Genomic DNA, 27,532 nt, shown 5'->3' on the forward strand with positions numbered 1-27,532 from the left:
GTGAACCGACACGGAAGGGTCCTTACAAACTAGCACACGTGTTTGGTACTAGTTTCCTTTCGATCCTGCTTTGGGACCTGGGAAAGCTGGCCATGGGGACAGCAAACAAGTGAATGTGTATGAGTATGAGTGGGGTTCTAGGGTTTGTTGGAACATGGGGTTCAATGTGATTCCATAGCGATGCAAACGGGTGTAGTGTTGGGGTTGGGTAACTGTTTGCGCTTGGCTTTGTGTCGGGACGAACCGGAAATCGCGACACAGACAAACGGCCGAACCGTTGAACAACATGTGCTTTCGTGTCCGCGCACAAACCTGGGGAGGGTTGCTGCGATAGTAGTAGCGATAGTAGTAGTTGCAATAGTGATAGTAGCAGCGGCAGCAGCAGCAGCAGGTTCGGGTCATGGTGGCAAAGTGGAAGTTGAGCATGTCCTCCAGCAGCGTGTACGGGAGTTTAGTGGTTGTTTGCTTAGTTTTGCTTCGATGCTTAGCTGCTTAGTGTGTGGAATGCGGACAGCGATTTCGTTCTGACGTTCAACCTCTCCTTTTCTGTTCCGTTCCAATCTTCCGATCCAGCCAAAACCCAGTTGGTGTTCAAGTGTTGTGTAGTACAGAAGGACGGGGTGCGGACCCTTGCCTGGTGCGGACAGGCGCAGCGTGTTTATTGTGTTGTGACTGGGCGCAGCAAGCCGCCGGAGAGGTGGTGCTGCAGAGAGGAATGGAAGCTACAACTGCCAGATAGTTGATGCCAACCCACATTGGCTCCGAAAGCAAGCCAAACTAGACCAGCTGAGCCATCCTTTCGGGTGTGCGGGACTTCTAGGGCAATGAGGTTTGATTGGATGGGGGGACGAAGCATTGAGTATCCGCGGCGTGATCGTCAATTTTTGGCTGAATGACACAGTTCCACCACGCGGAGCGCCAGTGCCACGAGTGATGTGATTGAGGCTCACGAATATCTGTAGTCCATCGCGCGAATTACCCGGCCCCGGGTAACCTGCTTTCTGCAGGGTTCGTGCAGTTCCATGGAAGGCTCCGAAGAGGGAAGAAGTGCGCCATCTTCTGAAGCTTGAGCAACGACGTCGTCGTCCGAAACCGCACCGGCGCCATGAGCATGGAAGATGAACTGAATAGCTGTAGCAGCAGCGATAGCGGTTCGAGCAGCGGGTGCCGAATCAGCTGCAGCACCAGTAATAGTGGGGCAACTGGGCGTAGCAGCATCAACAGCAGTAGCGGTGAAAGTACACCCGCTGCCACCAGCACCACCAGTGACAGTGATAAGGCCAGTGATAATAGCAGCAGTAGTTTGTGTAGTGAAAACGATAAGGAGGATAACGAAAGTGATGCGGAACGGAAAGGTGTCCGGTCCGCGGGTGGTGCGCACAAAAATGGCACAACCGCAAAGGGTGAAACGACGACGACGAGTGCTGCGAGTAGCGACACCTGCGATAAGGATGGTCCGGGCGGTGGCGGCCGACCGGCAACGACAGCCACCATCGGGAAAGTTATCGAGGGCAATTTGGGGCCGCTGACAGCGACGGTGAAGTTTATCAATCCGTACAAAAACAACTGGATCAACGCGGACCGGTTGAACGAGCTGCGGAAAAAGGTGCAGGACGCGACCAAGCACCATCGGGTGTTTCTGCTCCGCGGTTCCTTCCACACCGTCCGCCGGGCGCTGGTCGAGCGAGGCTGGGTCGAAAAGTTGGACGGGTTCCGCGTGAAGGCGCAAGCGTCCACCTCCTCTTCCGGCTTCATACTGGAGGATTTGGTTTCGCAGCTTCCGGAGCGGAAGCCGGGCGAATCGCGCAAGAACCACATCGCCAAATGCGAGCGCAGCATTATGTCACGCTTTCTCGAGCACACGCCGATCGATTTCCTGTGGACGGCCCGGCGCGAGAAGGCGGACTGGCTGGACTTGACGAAGAACTCGTCGCTGATCATCAACCGCTTCGCAAAAGCGCCGTTCACTACGAAGGAAGGCCTCTGCTCGGCGCTGCACGATTTCCATTGGTTCTACGAGGAGGGCATGTCCGAGACCTACTTTCCCCGGTGCTACAACGTCTGGAACCCGGAGGAGTTGAACGAGTTCGTCGACAATTTCCGGCTGACGGCGTCGATGGGGCTGCTCAAGTGGCTCATCGAACGGCATGCGACCGAGGAAGGCCTCGACGCCATCATCGCAGACGATGGCAACGTGCCGAGCACGTGCATTACCTTTGCACTGACGCGCTGCAAGGAGTACCTGGACTACTGCCTGCACAACGACATCGACATTGAGGAGGACACCAAGGTGTGGGACCACGACTGGGACGTCTTCCTCACGCACCACTACCTGCTCACGCACGAGGACAACCGGATACAGCTGCTGAAGGAGGAGCGCGACACGGACGCGATCGACAACTATCTCGCGGAGGCCAAGTCGGTGCTGGAGCAGATCAAGAGCTACTGGCCGCAGTACGCGCTGGACGGGTATCTGAACATCTGGATTGTGAAGCCGGGCAATAAGTGCCGCGGGCGTGGCATCCATCTAATGAACAACATCAAGCAAATCATTGCCATGGTAAACCCACCGATCGTCAGCAAAACGCGATACGTCATACAGAAGTACATCGGTAAGTTTGCAGCCCTGTTTCGACCAATATGTCTGAGCCCCTCTTGCAGTGAAGGAATGCACATTCCCCTGCACACTACTGTCGTGGTAGTGTTTGTGTGGTGGTGCGCGTTGGCATGCATGTTTAATTCACTCGGGGTTCCAAAGGGTTGCCGCCGTTCAAGGGGCACGCATAATTTTTGCCTGTCGAAGGGACAACCAGTAGGGGCACCTTGGCATAACGAGGTAGAAGAATATTTTATAACGTACTAGGGACCATGTTTTTTGCCATAGAAACAACGGTTGAATTCCAGCTGTTTTGCTTGCAAACCCTTGGTGGTGTTTGTACGAGGCACAAGAACGGTGAGTGCTATGCAATTTTCATTCCTGTGCACTCGTTTAGTTTTCGGTTGGCCAAAGAAAAATGTAGATTTATTCGTGCCGTTGTTCATTTTAGTCGGGAATGTTGTTAGTTGTGAGACGGGAGTAAGGATAGGCAGCAGTTTTTAGTGATAATAATTGTGTGTAGTGCAGTGAAATGAAACCTAAAAATCTTTAGTTGAAGCGTGTTCCGAGTGTTTTCTAGCAGATCAGCAGTATTTGCAGACAGGAGTGGATCTTCCATAGGCAACCCGAGCCTTGATTTTCATACGGTGTCTCTGCGTGCCCTCTGGCTCGGACCTAATCATAGGGATTCGATGTGTCGAAAGGGTCTCCATCTTTCATGTAGAAAATGCTTAGGGACAACTTGAAGCGTTTACTTAGTAAGAAGGGGCATTTATCATTGGTCGGAGAATGCTGCGCCCCAGCACTGGGGGGTGTTTTGTTTAGTGGAAATAACGTCTTCAAATTGCAAACGCTGTTGGATACGCTGATCTTCCCTTTTTTCAGAGCGTCCACTCATTATTCACAACACAAAGTTCGACATTCGGCAGTGGTTTATGATCACCAGCGTGCAACCGCTCAACATATGGTTCTACAAGGAAAGCTACCTACGCTTCAGTTCGCAGCAGTACAATCTCATGAATTACCACGAATCGGTTCACCTGACCAACCATGCCATACAGAAAAAGTACCACAATGCGGTTCGCGACGAGCGGTTACCGCACGAAAACATGTGGGACTGCCACACCTTCCAGGCTTACCTCCGGCAGATCGACAAGTACGAGATGTGGTCCGAGCGCATCTATCCCGGCATGCAAAAGGCAATCATTGGCTCGCTGTTGGCCTGTCAGGACAACATGGACCGGCGGCCGAACACGTTCGAGCTGTATGGTGCAGATTTTATGATAACGGAAGATTTCTATCCCTGGCTTATCGAGATCAACTCGAGCCCGGACCTAGCGCCCAGCACAAGCGTCACGGCACGGCTGTGTCCGCAGTGCGTTGAAGACACGATAAGAGGTAAGTGCCATCTGATCGCTCGCTGAAATCTGATCGGTGCTAAACTGACGTGGCACGCATTTTGTCTCTCTGCCGCCAGTGGTGATCGATCGACGGACCGATTCGAACGCTCCCACCGGTTCGTTCGAGTTGATCTACAAACAGGTCATACCGAAGACGCCCGCCTACATGGGGCTCAATTTGCAGCTCCGAGGACATCGTATCACGCCCAAGAGCTCCATCAAGAAGGACCGCATGCGAATGCTTCCCCTGAAACCGGTCCAAAATGTGCTGCAGGTATCCCGGCTGGCTACTTCGGCGGCGGTTGTAAAACAAACCGCATCGCCGGTTATAATGGATCTGATAGAGTGCATGCAGTTTCGGGACGGCAAACCCGACGACGATATGCCACGGCAGCATGGACTGGTGCGTGGTGCTTGCGGCGTTACCTCGGCCACGCTATACAAGCGATCTAACTTTTCGCACAAAAACAATAACCTGCGGTACGATTTTGAGAAGAAAAAGTCCTACATCATCTCGAAGACGGGCGAATTGTTCCGGCGCAATGGAGCCGGCAGCGGTTCCAAGTATCTGACCGACGGGGACACGTACATCGACAGTGTGGAGGCTTGGGAACGGGCCACGACTAGCTTCTTCCAGCATAATTTCTCCAACACGCTCAGTTCACTCACCGTTAGCAACGGTAGTAACGGTCGAGAACGAACCGGGTCGGAATTATCGGACGAAGGACAATCTCGCCCAGCTCCCGCGGTGCCCAGTGCCACGGCATCGGGCAACGGCTACTCTGCTGCTGGTGGGCCAAACAAGTGTACGATCAAGATCACCGACTGTGACTGTGAGTCTAGCAGTCAATCGAATTCGGACTCCGAGAAGCGTTCCACTAGCGTGGAAAATCTGTCCACTGTCAACAGAACTCACACGAGCCATGCACCGTCCGGTGGGTTTCCTGCAGCTATTCGCTACAGCACGCGACACACCGGGGGTCGTATGACGACCTCAAACAACTTCTACACGCTTGGATTTAGCTTACAAACGAAACCTTCAAAGTCGGGGGCTTCGAGGACAGGCAGCAAACTGCATCACGCACAATCAGCCGAGGATCTGCCCGCATCGCTGGCAGGAGAACGTTCGTCCGCAATGCTGCTGCACCCTGGTAGCGTAACGTCTTCGGTACATCATCGTACACAAACCACGAGCGGCGGCGGCAGCACGGTAGAGGCTACGGCTGGACCGACCGGCGGAGGTGGCACGTCGGGAGCTTTCTAGCAGCCGTGGAACACCGCCGCCCGTTGCTGGGGCGGAAAGAACGGTGATGAATTTTCTCAGCTACTGCTAAGGTCCAGCTTTGCACCGTACACCGGCAAACCGTCCTCCACGAACCTTATCCCGCCTATCTATAGCTCCACCTGCTCCTCGACCTCGTCCCAGTCCTCCCCGTCGGCTAACGCATCCTTTCCCTCCCATTGGCACTCGCGCTGCAATCTTCCCATCACGCGCGGTCACTGTTTCATGGGCAGCAGCTCTAGCAGTTCCCATGGTTACGGCATCAGCAAAGCAACAACCACTTCTTCCACCGCTATAAGCAACAGCATGAGCAACGGCAACAGCCACAGCGGCAACAGCAACAGCAGCTATCATACTAACAGTACTGTAAAACGTAGTAGACACAACGCAGCAACTCCCGCCACACGTTTCCACGAAACGCTTTTCCGTGTACCTCTGGTGAAAATTCAAGGTTCTTCCTTACTTAAACCAAATTGTTTTGTGTTTCAGTAGATTCTAGTGTACGTTTACTCGGTGTATAAGTGTGTTATCCTGATCCCGGGCGCGACAGCGACAGCAGCAGCATCAGTAGCGGCAGCAGAAGCACCCACCATTAGCAGTAGCGGCGGACACGTCTCCGTTCGAAGGGATATATTAAAATTTTTGTTGTCTCCAGACGCTCGGTCGATTGTTGTGAGCAAGAGTTGTCTCAATATTTTAAGCCCAAAGCCAGTAGTTTAGCTAATTATAATCTACACACGTTCGGTTTGGCTACGGCCAGCGTAGCGATAACGATACTCGATAGAGGTGTTCACCCGTGGATGTTGAACAGTTCCCGTTGAACGAAATAGATGAAATGCATTTAAAAATCAAATTTGTTACCAGTGATGTATGGGACAGTGATCCCGGTGTTGATCTAGCGGACATAACGCTCGAGCTGGGCGAGATCGATTACGGTAGGCAACTAGATCCACGCTTCGAGCAGGCGCCGGTCCATCTTTCCAAACGCTTTCTCAAAAGTTTACCTCCAGTCGAACCACTGTCCAGTGCGCAGCGCACTTCCGCAGCCACTGGTACGACGGGCGATGATGGACGTGCACTATCACCACTATCGCGCCCCTTCCCAAACCCGAAGGCAAACCAGCATGTGCACACATTCCCGCGGATGACTCCTCGGTTGCATGCCCTGGAGGACGACGATGATTCGAACCGTACGCCAAAGCACAAGTTTTTTCGCAACTACAGCTTCGACTTTCTAAAGCAAAAGCAGCTGAAGACAAAGATTGCATCGGCAGTGGAAAAGAAGCACATTTTTTCGATCGTTGGCCACTACCCGGCGTTGCGGAAGGCACTCAAGACACGCCACTGGCTGGAGAAGCAAACGTTCCGAAGTGCGCTGCTGCGTGAGCTCTCGCATCATGCACTGCTGCAGAAGGCATCCAACGGAAACGAGTACGAGGAAGCGCTTGTCTCCAAGTACCTGAAGCCTTACCTGCCGTACTTTATCTGGCAGCACCGGAACATGCGTGATTGCAAACAGGATCGCTTCTACGCGCCTTACCGCAGCCGAATTCACTACGAGCGACCGTACGACTTTGCTGTGAAGGAGAACTTAATCCGATTGATCAATGCTTCCCACTGGCACCAGGAGGAAGGTTTCGCCGAGCTGGACTATCCGCGTACGTATCTGCTCGATACGGAGGACATCATTACCAAGTTCCAGGAGGATTACCAGCTAACGATTGTGAGCAGCTTTCTGCACCACATGTCCAAACACTTGGAGCACTCGTTCGACGACGACGGCACACTGCCTACGGATGTACTAACGATAGCGATGAACTATCTGCGGTACTACCTGGGCTGCGCACAGCACGAGGATATCGATCACGAGGAGTTTTGCGAACCGTTGCTGACGCCCGAGAACCGGCACGAGATGGAACAGATACTGGCGGGTGAGGCGCAGTTCGGGAGTATCCCGGGGTACGAGGTGCTGTCGTTGGTGGCGCAAGTGAAAAAGTTGGTGCACGAAGCGGCCAAGATTTTCCCGGACATGAAGATCGATGGGATACGGAACATGTGGATCCTGAAGCCGGGAAATCGGTGTCGCGGCCTAGGGATAATGATCTTCAACGACGACCGCAAACTGTTGGAGCACGTAGACAGCAATCCGGATGTGAAGTACGTTGCACAGAAGTATATCGGTAAGTTGAACCTACCTTCTTTTACAATTGACCTGTGTTGATGTTGCTGTTATTTGAGACATCTAGCCACATTTGGTTTCCATATTTTGTTTGCTGACTTATGCTTTTTTATCACTAAAACCGTCATTAATGTTATCAAGCGATGTAACTGACTGTAGTGCGACAGTGTAGAATGCGATAAAAACTAGCTCCTATTACAGCACGGGTGTAGCACCCCAAACCAGGGCGTCACGGATTGATCAAAAGGAATTTCGTCGTCGTTGACCCGCTTTAACTAGTCTTTTCAAAGAATTTCCCGCCCCCATTCATTTCCTAATTGCTTTCCGTTAGCTTCCGTCCCATTCTGGTATGTTACCGGGTGGATAGGAAAAGCAACTTGAACTGATTTCATTACCTGATTATCCTTATTTTCCTGGTGAGGGAGAGCTAATTCGCTATCCCGCTTAAGCAATAGTTGTTTTCCTTCAATCGATCATGGATGGGGTCAATTTGGAAACGAGCTTTGCTTTAGCTCGGCTCCCTGTTGTCGCTACACAAACGTGGAGCAGTGGTAAGGGAAGCCACAGGACCCAACATAAAGGCATCGTAATTCCTGTCTTTGTTACATGAAATCGACTAAATAAGAGTCCCGTTTTGGAATCCTAGTTTTAAGCGTTTCAGCGACCTGTTACGGGTTGCATGTGTACTCTAGTGGGATTAAATATAGGGGCACTTATACTCTGTCATGATGTCTGGGTATTTTGCTTGATTATTATTAGTTTTAAAATTATGCTATTCCGTTTTTTTATTCTATGGCAATTATATGAAAATTTCTGGTAATTAAAAAAAATGAACAAACCAAACGGCCAGCCGTTATTCTAAATTTTATTATCATCATATTAACAAATAAGTTAAAACGAATATAAATAATCTGACACTGTACCATGTTTATGAGGTCTTCTATAACAGTAATTCCGGCCTTTTCCGGGGGAGAAATAGATCAATTTTTCTTTTAAGTTTCAACGACATACTAAAGAGTTGTCCGGATAGCTTTTTGGTGAGTTCTATTTAACTTGCATTGAGATATTTGAGCTCCTGCCTACTCAAAAAGTTTAAAGTTTCCCCAAGTCAAAGATATTCCTTCAATATTCTTCAAAATATGTATTCAAAGTCTATTCAGCAATTATTAACGCTTTTTTAGAAGCATTCTATCTCTGGCTTTTTGTGGCTTGTGATTTTCAATGTAGCTGGATAATCAATCCAAATTCTCTACTCAAACTACGTGTCGCGACGGACGAAGCTGGCACTGTACATAACATGCATAGCCCCAGTTCTTACATACGCGTCTGAGATATGGACTCTGACGAACTCTAGAGACTGTGAAACTGACGAAACCCTCTTAGTCGCGTTCGAGAGGAAGGATGTTTGACCCCGTATGCGTGGAAGGACAATGAAGGAGTCGCTACAATGACGAGCTCTACGAGCTGTACGATGATCTCACCAGCGAATTAGACTCTGCAGGCTACGGTGGGCTGCTCAAGTTAAGCAAATGACACCGGACGACTCAGCCCGTAAAGTCCCTTTAGGCCGTCCGCACGAGGAGGCGCTGTAGGCCCAAACTGAGCTGGAGTGATGGTGTTGATGCGTCGATGTGAAGAACTGATTATCCAACTACGGGGAACCAATAAGTCTTGTAAGCTATTAGATGTCTGACATGAGCACACGCTGCCTGTTAAGATATGAAAGAGAAGAATTCTTCTCCTAAACTTATTTCCCCTAGTGTATTTGATTTGATGAGGATGACCTCATCGCTAAACATCGAACGGTTTAATTGAATGATTTATGTTTTATTATCGATTAGTAAAGATGAGTATTCCTATTTTTTCTAAAAAGCTCTACAATTATGTACTTATTCTATGACCGGACCTGGCATTAAAATAGAAGAATTCCTTCTACTTGTGCAAAAAACTAAAAAATCCGCAATTGATGGGATGTATCATAAAAAATTCTCACAATTATCTCATACCACCCTGAGTAGGTACGATAAACCGCTTTGCACAAAACATCAGACGTGTTCGTCGGGTGAAAAAGGGTGGGTGAGAAAGGGGGTAGAGGGTGAAGAAAGTAAAACGGGGCCACCACTAACACACTACACTTTGCATTCCCAAACACTGCCTTGGTAACGGATCAGTTCGCATAATGTTGGCGCACACACAGACACACACACCAAGAACAACGGTTGATAGGGGGAGTTGTATGCAAAATAGAAGGCTCGATATTTTGCCTTCCCACTTGGAAACGCTTTCTTTCGCCCACGCAAAGCAAGATAATGCGATAATGTCAAACGGCTACAGCACAACAACAATAACAAGGGAACGGTTGCTGATAATTGTACATCTATTGCTTTTTTGCACTATGCCGCCCTGTGACTCGCAACTGCTTTGAATGCCGGTGCATTCCATTTTGACCTCGCACTTTAGATTTATTTTTGTGATTGTTGAAGGTGAAAAGGGGGAAAATAAGTGCATTTGCCCTTGATACGCGATGAATGAGGTGTTGGCGGAAGACGTTCAATTAGTGAGCGATTTCTTAATGGACGCATGCAAGCGCTGAATAACGTGCATGTTGTTTGCTAAAATTCAAAAAAGGATAATTGAAGCGGTATTGGACCAATGAAATGCGTTCTCAACGAGTCTTCCACAAGGAGTGCAGTTTAAACGAGTTCTTGGCAAAATTGGGATGCATATAAAGGAAATCCTCTGTCGGCTTTAATTTAGGTTATTTAGCTGACTTATCGGCAGGGAAAGATCCCCATAGCAGAGCATGGAACGAGTTCTTCTTCTCCTTCGTTGGCGCTACAAGCTCAAAAGGTCTCGGCCTGCCTATCCGGTTTTCAGTGCCTTGATTTTACTCGTAGCAAGGTAGTCATCCCTGCGTACGGAGAGGCGGTCGGGATGGAATTTAAACCCAGGTCCTGCCGTGTGAAGACCGGCGCCGCTGTAGTCTCGGCCACCGGCGAACGATCCAAAACTTGTCCATGGAATTAGTTCTACCATGCGACAATTCCATTCATATGGAATGCTAGTGGCCCCTCTTCCAGCCATATGTTGCGACAGGTGTTTCAAACAAGCGCCTTCCTAAGGGCTGGTATGGAACGGAAACATTCACCCACATTTCGTGTTTCATGCGGTTTTGTTTGGGTGCTAACACCCACCGCGTTGGTGTGTTACCGCAGTGTCCTTTCAGCCGCAAGGTGTGAGACGGCAATGCACATCTGTCGATGCCTGTACCGCCATAAATGGGAGCATAACAGCGCAGCCACATGAAAATGCAACCGAAACAATCGCTTTCGACACTTGGGCGGAAATTGAATACTTTTCAATAACTAGGCCATTTCGGGACGGTGTGGTATCGTTGTTTAGTATCGAAACCTTCGCAAGACCCCTAGCATGCAAGCAGGTCAGGGATGGTAGTAGTAAGCAGCAGTGGTACCACCCCCCCCCCCTCCCACTCGTTCCCAGATACCACCCTGAATTGCGATAGTAAAATCCAATCCAAACAGAGTAAGTAAAGACGGGGAAGAAGTTACGCTTAAGCTTGTCCTGTCTTACCTGCTGCTTTTCCTGCAGGCGGACACCACTTCCCGAGACATTTCCAGGTGAAGGTCGCCTGTTCGATCCAACAGGTACTCTCTGGGCAAAGTAAACCAACAAAGGGGATACGCGCGTTGTTGCTGTTTGTGTGCGATCCTCCATAAAAGCTTTAGCATAAAACTTCTCCCGCGGCGTATGAGTTTTAATGCAAGAGTTCATATTTTATGGCGAAAGCTTGCTTTCCTACTCCATTGTCTTTACATGGTGTATGGTGTTGCAAAATGGAAGCGCGATTTCTTGGGGTTGATTGGATAATTGGCCTCATTTCTCGGACGGAAGGATGAGCCCGGGGCGTTTAGCACCGAAGCTTTTGATTGAACTTAACCAACTTTGGAACATCAACAGCAGTGGCTAGAATTGCAAATGAGGCCATTCGTAACGCTGCTTGCTGTGGAAAGCGCTGTGTTCCAACTTTAGATAGTGATCTGTGTAGCGTGCAGGTTGGAATTCATTTTGAAGCATGATTATGTAGTCGTTTTCTGGTAGCACCTGTTAATTTAAAACTATTCTTAATGAAGAAATTACGATACGAATCTAAATAAAATCGATTGATTTTCATGATGATTCTGTACTCTAGCGATTCACTTAGTTGCCCATAGCTCTTTACATCATGACTTTTAGGAACAGGCCCGCTAAATATTACAGTTTTAAAATTTATTTTGAGGGATATTTATTCAGTCTAGGTATCGCCTGGTAGCTTTATCGTTGTTAATCCTGAATCCTAAGTTGAAGAAATTCTCGATCGAGAGGAACATGTTCAGCAGACTTGTTGACATTGCCACATGTGTGGAATTTCAATGGAAGAGCAGCTACAATGAAGAACTCTATGATCCCCGAGTGAAATAGATTCTCAGGCTCTGGTGGGCTAGTCATGTCTTGAAAATTGCACTAGAGGATCTAGCGCGTATTTATTTTTTTAAGATCGTCCACATGGCAGAGAAGCTGTGGCTCTGATATGCAGTGATGCGCGTTTGTGTATCCGCTAGAAAAGCCAGGATATTGGATGGGCATTCGCCGGCATCGCCCTGAACGATAGCGAAGCGGTCATAAGTTTAATTAGTAAACCAGAGCTACGGTGACGAATATCTTAGACATGATGTACATTCATATCCAATACTCGCTATCCGTATTTGAGATGTAGTCCACAATGACCGCAAATAAGCACAGAATTAGACGGAAAAGCGAACCATTGATACAAGAGTCTCTCAACTCCTTGAAGTAGCGACAAATTATTTTTGGTTTCCAAACCATTAATAGAGGACTGTTATCTGATCATGCTGTAACTAAAAAATTGATGTATGAAACATGGAAGGGCTAGGGATAAAATCCCACCCGGACTGTACGTGGTATCATTTAGTACAGTGAGCCATTAGATGGTAGGCATGAGCACGGAGGTGTTTAAGTAAAAGAGCAGTTATTATCTTCACAGCCATCGAAAGATAATCTAGTTTTTTTTAATGCAAATGTTATTATAATTGTTACCCTTTATTACGTCTTTGATTATGAAGGCCGTTATTTATTTTCAAGTATTGCTGAATGCATAATTACCTCGTTACAGGAAGAGGTATGTTTCTTCAAACCCACACTCACACACACGCGCAAAACTGCCGTTTTTCAGTAGCAAAACAAGATTATTCCACCATAATCTGCTTCCGAGATTCGTTGCTTGTTGCTTATTTTCAGAACGTCCATTGTTGATACATTGCACCAAGTTCGACATTCGTCAGTACTTTCTCATCACCTACACGAACAATGTGCTCAAGGTGTGGATGTACAAAAACTGCTATTTACGGTTCAGCTCGCGCATGTTCAATCTGGACGACTTCAGTGAGTCTATCCATCTGACGAACTACTCCATCCAGAAGAACTACGCCAGGGAGGTCCGTGAAGGGGCGGACGCCCTGCCCACCAGTAACATGTGGTCGCTCAAACGCTTCCAGGAGCATCTCCAGTCGCTAGACAAGGGTTTCTACTGGGAGCGAAAGATTTACCCGGACATGAAGAAGAACATCCTCGCGATCGTCTGCGCCAGCCTCGACGGGATGAAGATGGAGCGCAACATGTTTGAGCTGTACGGGGCTGATTTCATGGTGACGGAAAACTTTCGCACGATGCTCATCGAGATCAACACCAGCCCGGACCTGTCGTCCTCCACCGACGTAACGTCCGTCATTTGTCCAGCCGTACAGGAAGATCTTGTTAAAGGTATTAAAGAAATGTGAAGCTTGGATGTCACATCGTGTCTAATCCCGAGTCGTTCGTATGTGTTTTTGTTGTTGTTTCCAGTTGTTATAGACAATACGAAGGATAAAAGGGCCGGTACGGGTCAGTTCGAGTTGATTCATTCGCTAGAAATACCGCGCGTTGCACCGTACGGCTACGGATTAACCGTCGATGGACGCTCGATGCAATCGAAACATCGCTCCAAAAGCCCTTTATCGCCCATCAACACTTCGACAGGGCCAACCGTCTCTTCCACTGCCACATCTACACCGAAGCGAGTACCGGCGGCACCAGCAGTAGCAGCAACGTCAACAGCCACCATATCGACCGGAGTTAATAGCGGAGGTACGAAATATGCTCGCTACACTGCCAGTAGCTCGGAATCCTCAAGCCGAGGAAGTAAGTCATCGCTCACGAGCGTAATTTTGGATCGGCCTCGTACGACGCTGAAGTAAGCGAGCGAACGAGCGCGCGCGCCCCTGCCTTTTTGTGCTGCCACGATCGATGGGTCCCGGGTTGGTCCCATTCCCGCGTTTTTCTTTTTAGCAAAATAGTTAATGAAACCAAAAACCAACGGAAAACTGTATACTTTCGTATGACATAGCTATATTTCGAAATACATTTTATGTCGTTATCAGAATGTTAATGTTTTGTTTTCGCCTTTCGCGTTTTCTAATCCGCTTAAGATAATGAGCCCGGATAGTGCCTTAATTGTTGGGTAGCGGCGGCATCGGGTGGAATGTGTCCCATTTCCACCGTGAGTTCGTACGTACGAGGAATCAGCAACAGCAATTTACTAACTTTAAAACGATACCACATCACGCGCGTTATGTCGGTTCGTTCGCTTTTGCCTTACTGCCCTTTTACGAAGCTTTCGGTATCTGCAGTGGTGGTAGCATGACACGGCGTAATGATAATTAGAAATAATTAGGCAAAACTTACACCGTTCCATAATGCAACACAGGCTCCAGGAAAAGCGTTCTCTTCCGCGGAAGCGGCTGCCCGCAGAGCCCACCCAGTGTTATAGTTTTCAAAAATGGCAAGGATGGCGACATTGATGCTCGCTTTCACTGAACGGGCCCAGTCAGTTTGTCGATAACCGTAAACTACTGTTGCTAAGGTGGAAGGAAAGGAGCCGCAGCCACTATCAGTCAATCTGCCGCGACGATTTGAGGTCGCATTCAGCGTGAGCGATATCCCTACCGAGCCAGCACCAACAACAGCCGACCGTACGGCATTACGTATAGACAAAGTTTTCGGAAGTAGTTGTCGAAAGTTTGGTGAGGTAAATTAACTTCCTGAAGCGGAATTGGAGCAACCGCGACCAACTTACAGTGTGCTGGTGGTGCATAGTCAAAGCTGTGCGGGTAATGGGCGAAAGCTTTCTGGGTAAGGTAACCGTTTAGGCGGTCTAAAAATACGTTTTGCCTAGCATCGTGTAGTTTGATAATTTCGGCACCAAGTTCGTTGGCCTTAAATATTGCGATGTTTCAAAAAAAAAACGGGGGGTTGTTGTTTACATTGACCGCAAATATCCTTTTTACTGTATGTGTTCTTGATCATTTTGCCGCTACTCAATGAGGGCATGTCAAGTGGGTTAATTACTTCCAAAGAGGCGTTATGAACTTCGAAATGTTTCTATTCTTGTGAAGCGCGTTAATTGTTTACGGTGTGTAGAGTTAAGTTAAGTTAACATTCATTTGTACATCAGTAATTTAATCAAACAAGTTTAGTTAAGAACACGATGCCATTATGTTCGATATCTAGGGCACGATTTTCACCCCATTCTTCGGATCATCGGATGACAACTACATCACATCCGACGAAGGTCATAGGATAGTATTGAAGATCAACGCGGCGAAGACAAAATACCTGTTTGTGGGAGACTCTGAGCGTGACAAATCCCGCCTCGGAAGCACAGTATCAGTTGAAGGTGCCGATCTCGTGGTAGAGAAGTTCCGCTACATTGAGAATCATACCTCCTTTGGGTTCCACAAACTTCTGCGATCCAGAAGACTCTAGTAACACACGAAATGCACGATATATCGCTCATAATAATACGCCTGGATACGTCTATTAATCCTCTACGGACACGAGGACACTAATGAACTTTCCATTTTCGAGGGGCGCGTACCATGAACTATCTTTGGCAGTATGTGCAAGCAGGGCGTGTGGAGAAGGAGAATGAACCTCGAACTAGCTGAGTTGTTTGTCCTCAGCCGCCAAAACCGAGAGGATTCGATACCCTACCGGAAAGGTACTTCTCAGCGACCCGTTCGGCACGAGGTGTAGAGGAGCACAGCGGACTCGTTGGCTGGTACAGATGGTGTCCAAACTGTCAGAAATTGGATGCATCCATTGCTTGAGGAATGTAGTCCTGAGAGGATTAGCGATCTGTCCATGTCTTATAAACATTGTCTACCCAGGCCAAGAAGTAGAAGGAGACCTTTGCCACAAAGTAAATCTTTCGACGCATGGAACTCTTGTTAGTATGATATCTTTTATGTTTGTTTTATATATTTTCAAACGGACTTATATTTATAACATCGAACTTTTTAACGTATACAATTCACGCCAATAAAACATCAAACGCACGGATGCAGCACATACATTGAATCAGGCAGAGATAACCGCTTGGACGCTAGGACGAATCTGATTACTCAATCTCTCACTAGGACGCTCACGCTCGTTCGCTGACCTCTCGGTAGAACGCACTCACACATCAACCGGTGACCGTTGCATGTCACCGGTGAGTTCCCGTGACAGATCTACCGAGCCAGATTGGACCATAACAATATCTCTAGCGTATTTCAGGGATGTGTGGATAATAATGAACAAGTCTCACCAAAAACAAGCTCTATGAAGTGTACGATGTGCAGTTTACTATTGTGCAGCTAGTTTTACGACCAAGGCCCGGACGGACTCTGTCATGAGAATGGCGCCGGACGACCGTGATGACGAGCATGAGGTCAGTTCTTTCAAAATCGTAAACCCGTAAAGGCACAATGTTTTAGTAAATGAAGGGAAACCCTTACTCCGATGTTTATTACTTGACTCAAGGTTATCGTCATTATGTTTTTCACTGCTCCGATACCTCCATAATGCGCGTCATTATTGCCTTGCAAAGAATTGCGAACGATTCGACAGAGATTTTTTTTTTAGCAAACTTTCCTCGTTGAAAGGTTTGATTTAGAATAACACTCATTTGTCTTGCAGAGAGAAACCGGGTTACAAAAAGAAACGAGACACACATCATCAATTGGAAAATGTATTGCTGTTCCAAATTTAGGGTTCCTTCAAGTCAAAGGTTTAATGATGGATTATTGCAGAAACTAAATTGAGAAATGCAAACATAAAAACAATTAACAAATGTACAATCAATGTTGGTAGAGCAGCTACACGGAGCTGCCTGCAAATACGCAAGCAACCCTGAGTGCCGAGCGATGGAAAAGAGAGTTTCTTACGTTTTCTACACAACTAGTTACAACAACATGGCAACAAAGACCGATCGATCCGATAAGAGATAAAAAAAGATCATGACGGGCTCAAAGATTTTAAAACCCGTCCGATCGCATCCAAAAAGATCGTTTACAAAATGGAAGAAACCACAAAACCGCGATACGCGATCCACTTAATATCTTATCTATATCTGCACTTTCAACCATTGTGTGTGAAACGGTGTGCACTGCATGTTGTTCAAACCAGAACCAGAACCCGTTTGTTATTTGGTAGCAAACAAATAACAAATAAAAAAACCAACTACGCATAAACCCCGAAAATGATATCGCTTTTTTCCCATTGCAAAAGTGTGTGACTGAGCGAAGGATCTTACATGCGCACACCACACCTCCACCAATACTGACCAGCGGGTGGGCTTCTGAGTAGCAAAGAAAGAACACCGTCTGGCTGCGTGATAAACATACACCTTGTAAGCCAATTTAGGCAGACGTAGTACAGTGCATCGATATGTCACACCAGGAGTGAAGCAGATTGCATTAGTGATTCCTTTCCAAACAAGGAACAGTACGTTACAGTCCGCGCGGGAAATGGTAGCTAACGCTACCACTACTTATGCTAGGTTGAAGGATTGCCTAATAGGGTTGCTTTCAAAGACATCCTAGTAAATTCTTACATCCTACTGCTTACATGGATGATGGATGCACATGAAAAGTGAACGAGAGAACGTAGAGCGCCATACAAACAGAAAGGAAGGGAGGAAGGATGGAGCATGGTTGGCGTTTCGTTTCCGTTCCCAGCACCCCACCGCAGCATATGATGGATGATGGTTAGACACTATCCATTGCCGCCACGGCGCAATCGAAACACTTTACGCTGTTGCCACCCTATTTACGACACACCCGGTTTCAGCGAGAACGAAAGCTTTGGTCTCGAATTGTTCTTGCCCAGGATCATCTTCTGTTCCTCTTTGATGCGTTTCTCTTGCTCTTTGCGCATCTTTTGGCGCTCTTCGTCCATCTTTCTTTGCTCTTCAATAATCGCAAGACGATCTTCGGCCTGAAAGAAAATATGTACATATATATAAGTAATTTACTAATGCACACAAATTCACTTCATACTTACCAACTTGCGCTGGGCCTCCTCTATTTTGCGATTATTCTCAGCGAGAATATTCTCGAGTTCCTGGCGCTTTTTAAGCTCTTCCTCCTATAAGAACGGAAAACACGATTAGAACTACCGTCAAGGGTATCGGGACACTGCACCCGGGCGCGTCGGGCTTGCACACCCGGGTGCGCATATCCGACTACACCGACGCCGTCAAAAACGTCAAGGAAGGTTGGTGGTGGTTGTGCGACAAGAGAACGAAAGATTGCCTTTGAGAGCCATTTGTTTTTGTTCAGTGAAAGCCTCGTTCTTTTTCTTCACTCCAGTCGACGGTGAACCGGCACGAACCGACTGTGCACCACCAGTCGGGAAGATGAACAGGCGACCAGCAGTGTTTGGGTTGGTGCGAACGGGAAGAAGTAGGATGATTAGGATACAAACGATCGGCAACACATAGGTCGCGGATTCCGCGATTATCGTCCTCGCCATCACACGTTGCCGTTTTGTTCGGCACTACAGTATAGTGCCCGGCCGCTGGCCGAGTTCGATTGGAAACAGAACTTAAGTATCACAGCTTACAACGTACGGAACAAAAACAAAACATCTTCATCAATTTCATCGGTCTATTCATGCTTTTGTGGCGCGTGTGCATGGTCTATATCTTGGTATGATTCACAATCCGGTCTTAAATTATAGCACATCGCTTCGCCTGCCACGCACGGCGTACATGTGCCCGTGTAGGAATGCAGATCTCACGGAACCCATCTCTCGTACCATTTCCAGGGTTAAAGTTTCACTGCGCTCTTTAAGCATCTAATACAGCAAATAACATAAACATCTTAACTGTTCTATTGTGCAGAGAAACCAACAGTAACATAAACTTACATAGACGCAATATTCATTAGTAGTAACAACTCAATCAACAAGTTTTTTAAGTTTGCATCCGGCACCATCAGCACTAAACAGTCACACATCCAACCAAATACAAGTTCAATTATCGGCCTTGCTGCTCCTTCCGTATCCAGTCAGTCTATTCATGGAGATTTTTCTTTTTGCATCAAAAAGTGTATATAAAACGCTATATAAACCTGCTATTCGTTAAAGCTAAAACACACATTGGTTGTGGGTCACTCGGCGCGCCCCATGAGTGTCCCATCGGACTTAACTATCGCGCGCGGTGAGTAAAATTGATAATGAAAATCGTAACATGAACGCTCTTCGATTGTATTTTTTTGGTTTTGTTTTGGTTTGTTTTTTTAACTTACGCACTTGCATGGCCCCTGTTGCTTCTGATTCCTTGGCATCGTTCACCATCCTGTTAAAGCTCTTCTTTTTCTCCTTCACCTTCAAATCAAGACTCTTTGTAATTTTTTGTTTGTTTGTTTGTTTGACAACCTGCTCCGGGGCATAATTCCTGTGGTTCGATCAAGTCGGGCGGAACACGGATGTACAGCAACATTGGGTGTGGGGTATGCAGTAAGAGGGGGAAGGGATTTTCCTTTTCTTTTTTTGTTTTGTTCACCAAAACTGGCATTTTGTTCACATGCACGATCTGCACACCGATCGCGATGGATAACTGCTAGACCATGGAAATTGTATTTTCCGAAGAAAATTAAAGATCGCTCCGTTGCGAAACGCTATCCCAAACAATATGAAACCCTTCCAATCGTTCACCGATGGCAAGTTCGAACGATGATTGGAGGAGGAAATTATTTGTTTTTCTTTTGCGAAAATGTAAACGAGAAATCCATTATAAGCGAACTAGTTTGAAAAACTAAAGAGAGAAATCGGGGTTAAAAACTTGTGTTATTAAAGATAGAGAAATGTAAATTCAAAACAAAATAAGCGATAACATTGATTTGCCGGATCATGGCAAAGTTGAAGCTGACGTCCTGTAGGGTTTTTGGGGGAACAAAAGTAAAGTGGTTCAAAATCAAATCTGGTTGTGTTCCAGCACGGAGAGGCCACGGAGGCCGGTCAAGCTAGGTAATGTTTGGACGAGGGCTTGGCAAATGAATGCCAGCTAAAAATGAAGTGAAAACAATTACATCAAGAACGGGGCCACCAACACACGTGGAAGAATGTACGGTGGGGGGTACGGGAAATCGGTTCCACCATTCTTCGGTGCCCATTCTTCACACAAAGCTTCACACGATAGCGGTTATCGTAAAGAAAGAAACATGTCCGGTAGGATCTTATGAAGCGAATGCTTACCTCACGCCGCCGTTCCTCCTCCCGTGCCTGCTCCCTTCGCTTTTCCAGCTCGAGCATCATCTCCTGTTCCATCTGCTTTTTGGCGGCTTCAACGCGCCGCTGCACCTCCATCTCGATTTCGTCTTTTCGCTTTTCTAGCTCCTCCTCGACACGCTTCTTCACTAGCAGCTCTATCCGTTTGGCTGCTTCCTCTTCGATCATCTGAAACAGAGCCGTGCATCACACAAAGATCTTTTCCAAAGATTTCCAGTCGTGTTACCTTTTGTTCAGCTTCCTTCTGCCTTCTCTGGCGTTCCATCTCGGCCAAACGTTCGACCTCGGTTAGCTTCCGGCTGCGGGAGCTCTTTTTGTGGTGATGCCGGGACCCACTGTTCGATCCATCGCTGCTGCTGTCGGAGGATTCGGATAGCGATCGTTTTCTGCGTACAGACCACACCACCACAATCATCGTCGCACATACACAACAGAGCAAAGGGAGGTGGTGGTAGAGTGGATGGTTCACGGTTCCCAAAAGCGGAACCGCAGTGGGGGAGAGGCCGGAATTAATCGGGTACAGAAAAGAGAAAGAAAAATAACCGAAACAATCCATTAGTACAGTGAAGCTGAGTTCAAGCATTTCCTTTTTAGGCGGATATGGGCACATGTGTTGGTATGTTTATGTATGTATATATATAGACAGGACTACGGAAAACACTTATTCTTAGCAGATGAGCTTCAACAACATAAAGAAAAAACAGAGAGTATTAACTTAAGCTAGGATAACAAACCGATTTCTGTATACGCTAGACCATTTTCTAGCCGGCAGAGACGTTCGCTCATGTGCTGCTGGCCAAATCGACGATATCATTCGTATCACACTCCAGAATCACATCGGACTGACCATCTTTTCGTTCACTTCTCTCATCACAACGCTCGGGAAACTGGCCGCGGACATTGTGCGCGTAGTTGTGATTGGTTTGTAATCTATGTACAACATTTCTTCCGCGTTATAATGTGCTTGTTTCAATAACTACATACGCTTGATGGAGGAGAAGGTTTGGAATTCAACTACGTTCATTATCCTCGGGACGGTGAACGTTTCGTTGGGGCCCGGGCGTGTTATCTTCTTCATCATCCTACAGTTACTTATGCGTTCCGGCAGCAGCTCCTGCAATATCGGAGGGGTACACACACCGTTGCTCTGCAGTCGTCGGATGGACGGTGGGTAACAATGCTCTGGATGGTCGGGATAGGTGTGAATGAGTTATGACCTGCGGAATAGAACGAAAAATCGATTCCCGGGCGGGATGGATTTTTCGTTCCGTTTTTGGAAGAAGCGGCTCTATTCTGGTTGGAGGGTGCAGTTTTTTTTTAAATGTGTGTTCGTCGGCACGGAAGATTGCCAGGCTGGGCAACATAATAGTAGCCGGATTAAAACGATCGGCACACGGATGAGGGTAGTAGCATGGTAGAAGCAGTCATGGGATGAAGAAGAAGATGAAGTAGAAGGAAAGGTGGTGCATCTTCAGGTGGTAGAGCGAAGGATAAGAAAGTACGGTTCGGGAACGCGACTGGATTGGAAGCGTCGCGCAATCTGGAACACAATCAAGCGTATCGCGGCCACCGGCCACTCTCTGGACGGACGGACACTGTTTCCGCACGGCAATATTACCTGGATTTCGAGCTGCGCTCTCTGTATTTATCGTAACTGCTGCGGTGATGATGGGACGAGGACGAGCGAGATTTGCTCCTCTTGCGGTGCTTGCTTTTGTGCTTTTTGGGTGACCGGCTGCGGGATCTCGAGCGACCCATGTTTGGAAGAACGAAACTTGGCCGGTGCTGTTAGCGGATAATACCGCAAAAATTGATCAAAAATCGATTTTACGACTCGAAATACGATGCGAAAAATGTACACACACCCAAAGCTTTCTTCAGCTTCATGAAAATGAGCCAGAACGAGGTTGGGCAAAACCGCACTTGACATTTCTAGAAGGGGCATTTTTGACAGCTGTTGTTTTCAAGCGCTTTGTTGGTGTGTGTGTGCGCGTGTGTGCGATTTGTTTTCGTTGTTAGACGGGTACATTTAAAAAAAATCCTATTTTTGTTACCTATCTTAAGTATTAATACATAAATCAGTTAACTATAAAGTACAGACATTCAACATGTACCTGGAATATTTTATTATTTGAATGCAACGGCAAAAAAAGGCAGTGCGCCAAAAACCAACCGAAATGTTAAACAACAGCCCTCTGGTGGATTTTCCGACAAACACTCTTTTCGCCCATTTTCGCCCGATTTGTCGGAACGCATTTGATTGAGCCGTTGAGAAAGCAAACAAGATTGTTTTCGTCTTTATTTTTTTATTGTGAAGGCCATATTGTCAGCTCGGTGCTCGGATGCAAAAATGCTTCTGCTATGTATTTTATTTAGCATTAAAATACTTAAAAATCAATCAATGATGAACCGAACATTTTCTGGTGTTTTTCTTAAAAATATATTGTATATTTGTCTCGAGTAAATATAATTTTGAAAAATATGAAGGAATAGTGATTTTACAGGTGATCTTCCACACAGTAGGATCCCGTATGCAGGGCTTCTATGAGTAAAACTTAGTCATGAATGGCAGAATGGAAGGTCAAGACCTTTCATGGTTCTAATACCCACTAAAAGTGAAATATATTGTGATGGTTTTACCACCCGTGGCTAGGTCAGATTGCAAGACTAAGTTAGAAAATAAACACACCGAAAGTCAACGACTTCTTTAGGCAATGAGTGCCATTTCTGGTTTACTAGACTCGCTACGGGTTCTAGGTCCTCACTAGGGGAGGGACGGGTCCAGATGGGATTTGAAGCCCGGTCTTGTCGTGTAGACCTACGCATCTAACGCCTCTACCACCGGACCATCCATCTAAAAGAAGGAGTAAGTCATTCATTGCGTCCCACGCAAACATATTTAACACAGAGATATTGTACAAGGAACGATATTATAACGGGTAACATTATTTGATCCAATTAGTATTACTTCATATAGTTTAATTAGTAATATTATTCGCCCATGAGGCCCATCGGGGCGGCCCGGAGCTAGATGCGACAGCGGCGCCCGTCCTGACACGACAGGACGGGGGTTCAAGTCTCATCTGGACCGTTTCCCTCATAGTGAGGACTGACTATCCAACTACGCAGTGCGCCTAGTAAGCCTAAAATGGCATAACCTAAGAAGTCGTTATGCCAAAAAAGAAGAAGAAAACTATTCGCCCATAATTCGAAACAGGCTCATTGCTGTGTTCTTTCGCAGAGGATTTAAATAACTTTACCGTGATATTCACTTAACTTGAAAAATTGGATTTGAAAAAAAAAAACACATTGCACACGATTTACTTGAGAATTGGACGTCCAACTACGATAATGACGAGACTGTCCATCTGAACGCTGGTTATTTATTTAAAAAAATATTGGGAGAACAATGATCATTTCCATCCCCTTATTAAGTTAACAAATGAATAATATTACAAAAATAACAAGCTTGACCTTTTAATTTTTCTTCACCAAACATTATTACGTGGCCTTTAATCTGGTGCAAGAAAAAAGCATTAAAATTAATTTTAAACTACAACCCACCCAACTATGGCAGGAGCGAAACGGATATCGCGGAAAACAACAACACCGAAAAAATGGAATAAAATAAACGAACACAACAGTTGGATGATTTTCCAAATCACTATCATCAGTCGTCGTGCTGGATAGTTTCTAATTCGAATCAATGATCGAAAAGCCCACCCCCTCGGTCCGTGGCGGGAGGCCGGAACGGGCGCGATTGGATATCGATCTAGTGAAATTTCTTACCAATCAAACGCCACACGGACCCTCATCCCTCCCCCCCCCCCTCTTTCTCTCCCCCTTTCTTCCGAACAATGCTCGCGGGCGTCCTTGCGCAGCGACCAACTCCGACGGTGTACCACAAAGCTTCGTCCGTATGCGCAACAGTTTGAGGTTGTGGCCGGCAGTAATTAATAGATGAGGTAGTGCTTTTCTGCCCTAATCCCGCTGTCAAATTTTCTTGTTGCCGCTTCGTCTCATCACTAACCAAGCTGTTTTCCTTTTATCATTCCCCATCTAATTCCCGTGGTCCCTGCCGTCGACGTGGTGTGGCTAGCCCGCTGCTTCTTCGCCGTGTAAACGAATTTGCCGGATCTTTGGCGCGCTTTGGCGGTCTGGGGCTCGCGATCACATATCGCGATCGGCGATCATCGGCATGGGGTTTTTGATGCGATAATTTCAATTTGTCGGTACCGCAAACCGATTGTAAAGGTGGAGAAAATGATGCTTAGCAGGGCCGCCAAGCGAGAGGGCTCCAGGCTCTTTCATGCTGACCGGGAACCCCAAGACGCACCGAATTAATTGGAAGGTGTGATGCTTAACACCACGCTTCGCGCGTTCGCCTGTACACCGAGGACAGTCGTCCAGGTCGTGTCTTTTCGGCGTTTGAACAGATTTTGTAGTGATAGTAATTAAATCAATGTGTTTGGCAGGGGTTAGTTAGTAGCTTAATTCCTTTATTTTAAAACCACTCATCACTATTATACGTACCAGAAGGATATATATTGAACTAATGGGCTTAACATAGAAACATCACAACGAGTAGTTCAACCGAACTTAAAACAAGCCTTCAAAAAGCAGAGGAAACTTACACAAGTTTTTCGGTTACGGTGACATAGGCGCCGATTTTCACACGGCAGGACTGGCGATCGAATTCCATCCGGTTTGGATGAATGGCTGGATACCTTTCCGCACACAGGACTGATTATGCAGCTCCGGGTATAAAGCAAGTCAAGGAAAACCAGAAATGGCAGGTTGATCTCGTGATATTACACTTTAAAAAATTAGCAAAGAAATCAAATGATATCATCGCACCAAAAAAGCATGGTAACGCGAGCTAGAATGAGCAGCAGATCGCGGGCACGAAGTCGACGGCTAGGGACTCAGTGGTTTAAGTGGAATAATTGACATGGAGCGTCAATATAGTTCGACAATATCTTAGCAATGAAAATTGCTTGCGCCTATGACTAACATACTTCTTGGCCATGAACACCAAGCATGGGGCAGCGAATGGCATCCGATGTTCTGATGGCAATGAGAGTAAACTTTTTCTCGACGCTTACAATTCCTTGTTAGGCGGTAGCATTAGCTGACTCTCAAATCTCACTGGCATATTCGAGTATTGACAACCCAACAGCAATATAGGGCCTTCAAACAGATAGGGCCCCGAAATCGGCAGACATACGACATATCAGACCTATAATTTTTCGCGTTTTAGCCACCGTAACGTTGTCCGTGAAAGATATGCATAACCAAGAAAAATCGCTAAATATCTTTTAAAAGCTTTATTTTTTATATAAAGGAGCAAAACCAAATGGGAGTCCATTATAAACTTAATAAAAAGCCTCCAAAGGATTTGAGTCCCACCTTCACGTTCCATTTTTTTTGGGAAGAATATGGCCAATTATTTTTATATTTTTATTCGTAAAAGGACAGTTGTATTTATTCAAGACCGCTGATGTACTAATTTTATCTTCAACAATGAACAAAGATATATGTGATAAAAGTGATAAGACTCGTCTTTTTGTTTTACCGATCGGGATGATTTACAGTTCAGTTAAAATTTGTGCATTTGTAATAAATAAAAGGATCCAAAACAGTAATGAAGACAACTTCCAAAAATTTTCATAAATATCGAATGCCAAATCGAACGTAATCAATTGTCAGCAAAAGAATACCAGATAGGCGTTCAGTGCATCGTGCATCTGTTGCGCTTGCCAAGAGGTTGTACACGTTACCCTAATGCACTCGATCGTCTTCCATTGCTGCGCATCTGTACCGGTGATTCATGGTTGATTTTTACATACTGCCCCCGCTGACGATAGTGTCATGCGAATCGAATCAATCCACCTGTTTCGGCCGGGGAAGCGACCCACCAGATTGACTTCACTTGCCTGCCGAGGTCGAACCGGAATCCAAGGGAAAGGTAGGTTCCGATCGGCCCAAACGTCTTGCGCCAGCGGGAAGCCCACCACCAGGCGGGAAATGATGATGAACGAAGAAAAAAAGCTTCGCAAAATCCTTGAACACACTCAGGATAAGCGTACGGGGCGGAAAGGGAAGGGCGGGTTCGTGACAAAGTAAGTAAACCACCCGTTGCGGGGAGGGAAACGCGCCTCAACCGAACCCGAACAGACATCCAACTGTTTGTCACGTTGAATTAATACCCACGGCGAAGGTGATAAATTATGCCCCGAAACTCGACGTGTGGTTTGTTTCCATCATCGTCGTGTTCCCGTGTTGGCCGGGCGAGCCGAAAGATCCACTCCAGCAAGTTGTTTCGTGCATGGAAAGTGGCCACCGGTGTGCCACGCAGCTTACTCACCGTACGCGGAGCAGTACTGAACAAAACAAAACAAAACCTCCCCAAATACAGAAAAAAATACACTAAAAAATCGTCAAAAGTACGCTAAAGATGTAGAAAGCACTTCCTGAAAATGGGAAGGCACGTTCACGAGAAGGTGGCAGGAGACTTTCAAACTGTCGTAAGGCGCCGGATGATGTTTGGTGCTTAGGCCACCCCTAGGACACCCGTACACACAACCACATCCAAAGGGCCAATTTGTAGACTAACCTTACGCGACTACATCTTCCGGTATGGATCCATCATACCGGCCGGAAATAAGGGTTAGTGTAGTGTGTACACCTCTTCTCAGCGAGAAGAATCGTCGCTTTAGGTCGTCAGGATCATGATGGGGGGTGGTGAGTTTAGTTTAGGAGCAGCGCCGGGATTTTGTGCATCATCAAGCAACAAAGAAACTTTCACTCTGCACATCCGATACACGGGCAAGGTACACAGTGTGGGAAATAGTTATATGTGTGTTAGGAGGGAAGGTAGTTGAATGCTTTATAACGTGCTTTTATTCCATTGTACATAATTTAAGTAGTTTCTATTTTACAATAATTTATTTTTAATATATTTCTACATTACATTATTTAATTGATCAACCTTCTAAACAACCAGCGTAATCTGTTCCATCATATTAATCGTGATTCTGTTAGTCGTTCGGCGCTGTTGTAATACTTTAATAAAAAGCGAATAATTATTTTATCAACCAGATGAAAAGTTAAGAAAGACAAAAATATTATCGACACCAATTCTTAAAATATGACTGTCTGATTACTTTTAACCTCAAAAATTTGTAATTATAATTTTTTATTTAAAATAGACTAACGGAATTTTGGTTCTTGAAATACGAACTAAACATCATAAATGATTTTTTTTGCATATTACATCAGCTTGTTTTTATGATTATTGTAACATATTTTTTCTTATTAAATGATTTCAATTTCCAATTTTTCTCGTTGAAAAGTATATATTAATACGAATTCGATTTGCTAGCATATTCGAAAAAATTTTTGTTCGT

General features: G+C 46.3%; 3 protein-coding genes across 7 annotated transcripts; 2 read left to right on the plus strand and 1 right to left on the minus strand.

Moving 5' to 3' along the window:
* LOC118512643 (tubulin glycylase 3A) lies at window positions 1-6,628 on the plus strand. 5 transcript variants are annotated; one of them, XM_036057357.1, is made up of 4 exons: window positions 1-45; window positions 574-2,612; window positions 3,482-3,994; window positions 4,074-6,628. In XM_036057357.1, exons 2-4 carry the CDS (start codon window positions 1,106-1,108, stop codon window positions 5,258-5,260), a joined length of 3,207 nt encoding a protein of 1,068 aa, XP_035913250.1. In that variant the 5' UTR covers window positions 1-45; window positions 574-1,105; the 3' UTR covers window positions 5,261-6,628. The 5 variants fall into 5 exon arrangements, with proteins under 5 accessions (XP_035913250.1, XP_035913249.1, XP_035913252.1 ...); XM_036057356.1 differs by having other exon boundaries at window positions 6-117; XM_036057359.1 differs by having other exon boundaries at window positions 6-2,612; window positions 4,074-5,303; window positions 5,768-6,043.
* On the plus strand, window positions 5,295-13,959 carry LOC118512644 (tubulin glycylase 3B). The gene is made up of 3 exons (XM_036057360.1): window positions 5,295-7,458; window positions 12,774-13,295; window positions 13,377-13,959. Exons 1-3 carry the CDS (start codon window positions 6,114-6,116, stop codon window positions 13,766-13,768), a joined length of 2,259 nt encoding a protein of 752 aa, XP_035913253.1. The 5' UTR covers window positions 5,295-6,113; the 3' UTR covers window positions 13,769-13,959.
* Window positions 13,960-16,321: 2,362 nt separating this feature from the next.
* On the minus strand, window positions 16,322-22,071 carry LOC118512645 (UPF0430 protein CG31712). Its single transcript, XM_036057361.1, has 5 exons — window positions 21,742-22,071; window positions 20,350-20,509; window positions 20,091-20,291; window positions 17,895-17,978; window positions 16,322-17,828 (listed from the first exon to the last, which is right to left on the minus strand). The coding sequence occupies exons 1-5, from the start codon at window positions 21,879-21,881 to the stop codon at window positions 17,661-17,663; spliced, it is 753 nt and encodes a 250-aa protein (XP_035913254.1). The 5' UTR covers window positions 21,882-22,071; the 3' UTR covers window positions 16,322-17,660.
* Window positions 22,072-27,532: the final 5,461 nt, after the last annotated feature.

This window comes from Anopheles stephensi, chromosome 3 (genome assembly GCF_013141755.1).
Source record: "Anopheles stephensi strain Indian chromosome 3, UCI_ANSTEP_V1.0, whole genome shotgun sequence".
NCBI lineage: Eukaryota > Metazoa > Arthropoda > Insecta > Diptera > Culicidae > Anopheles > Anopheles stephensi.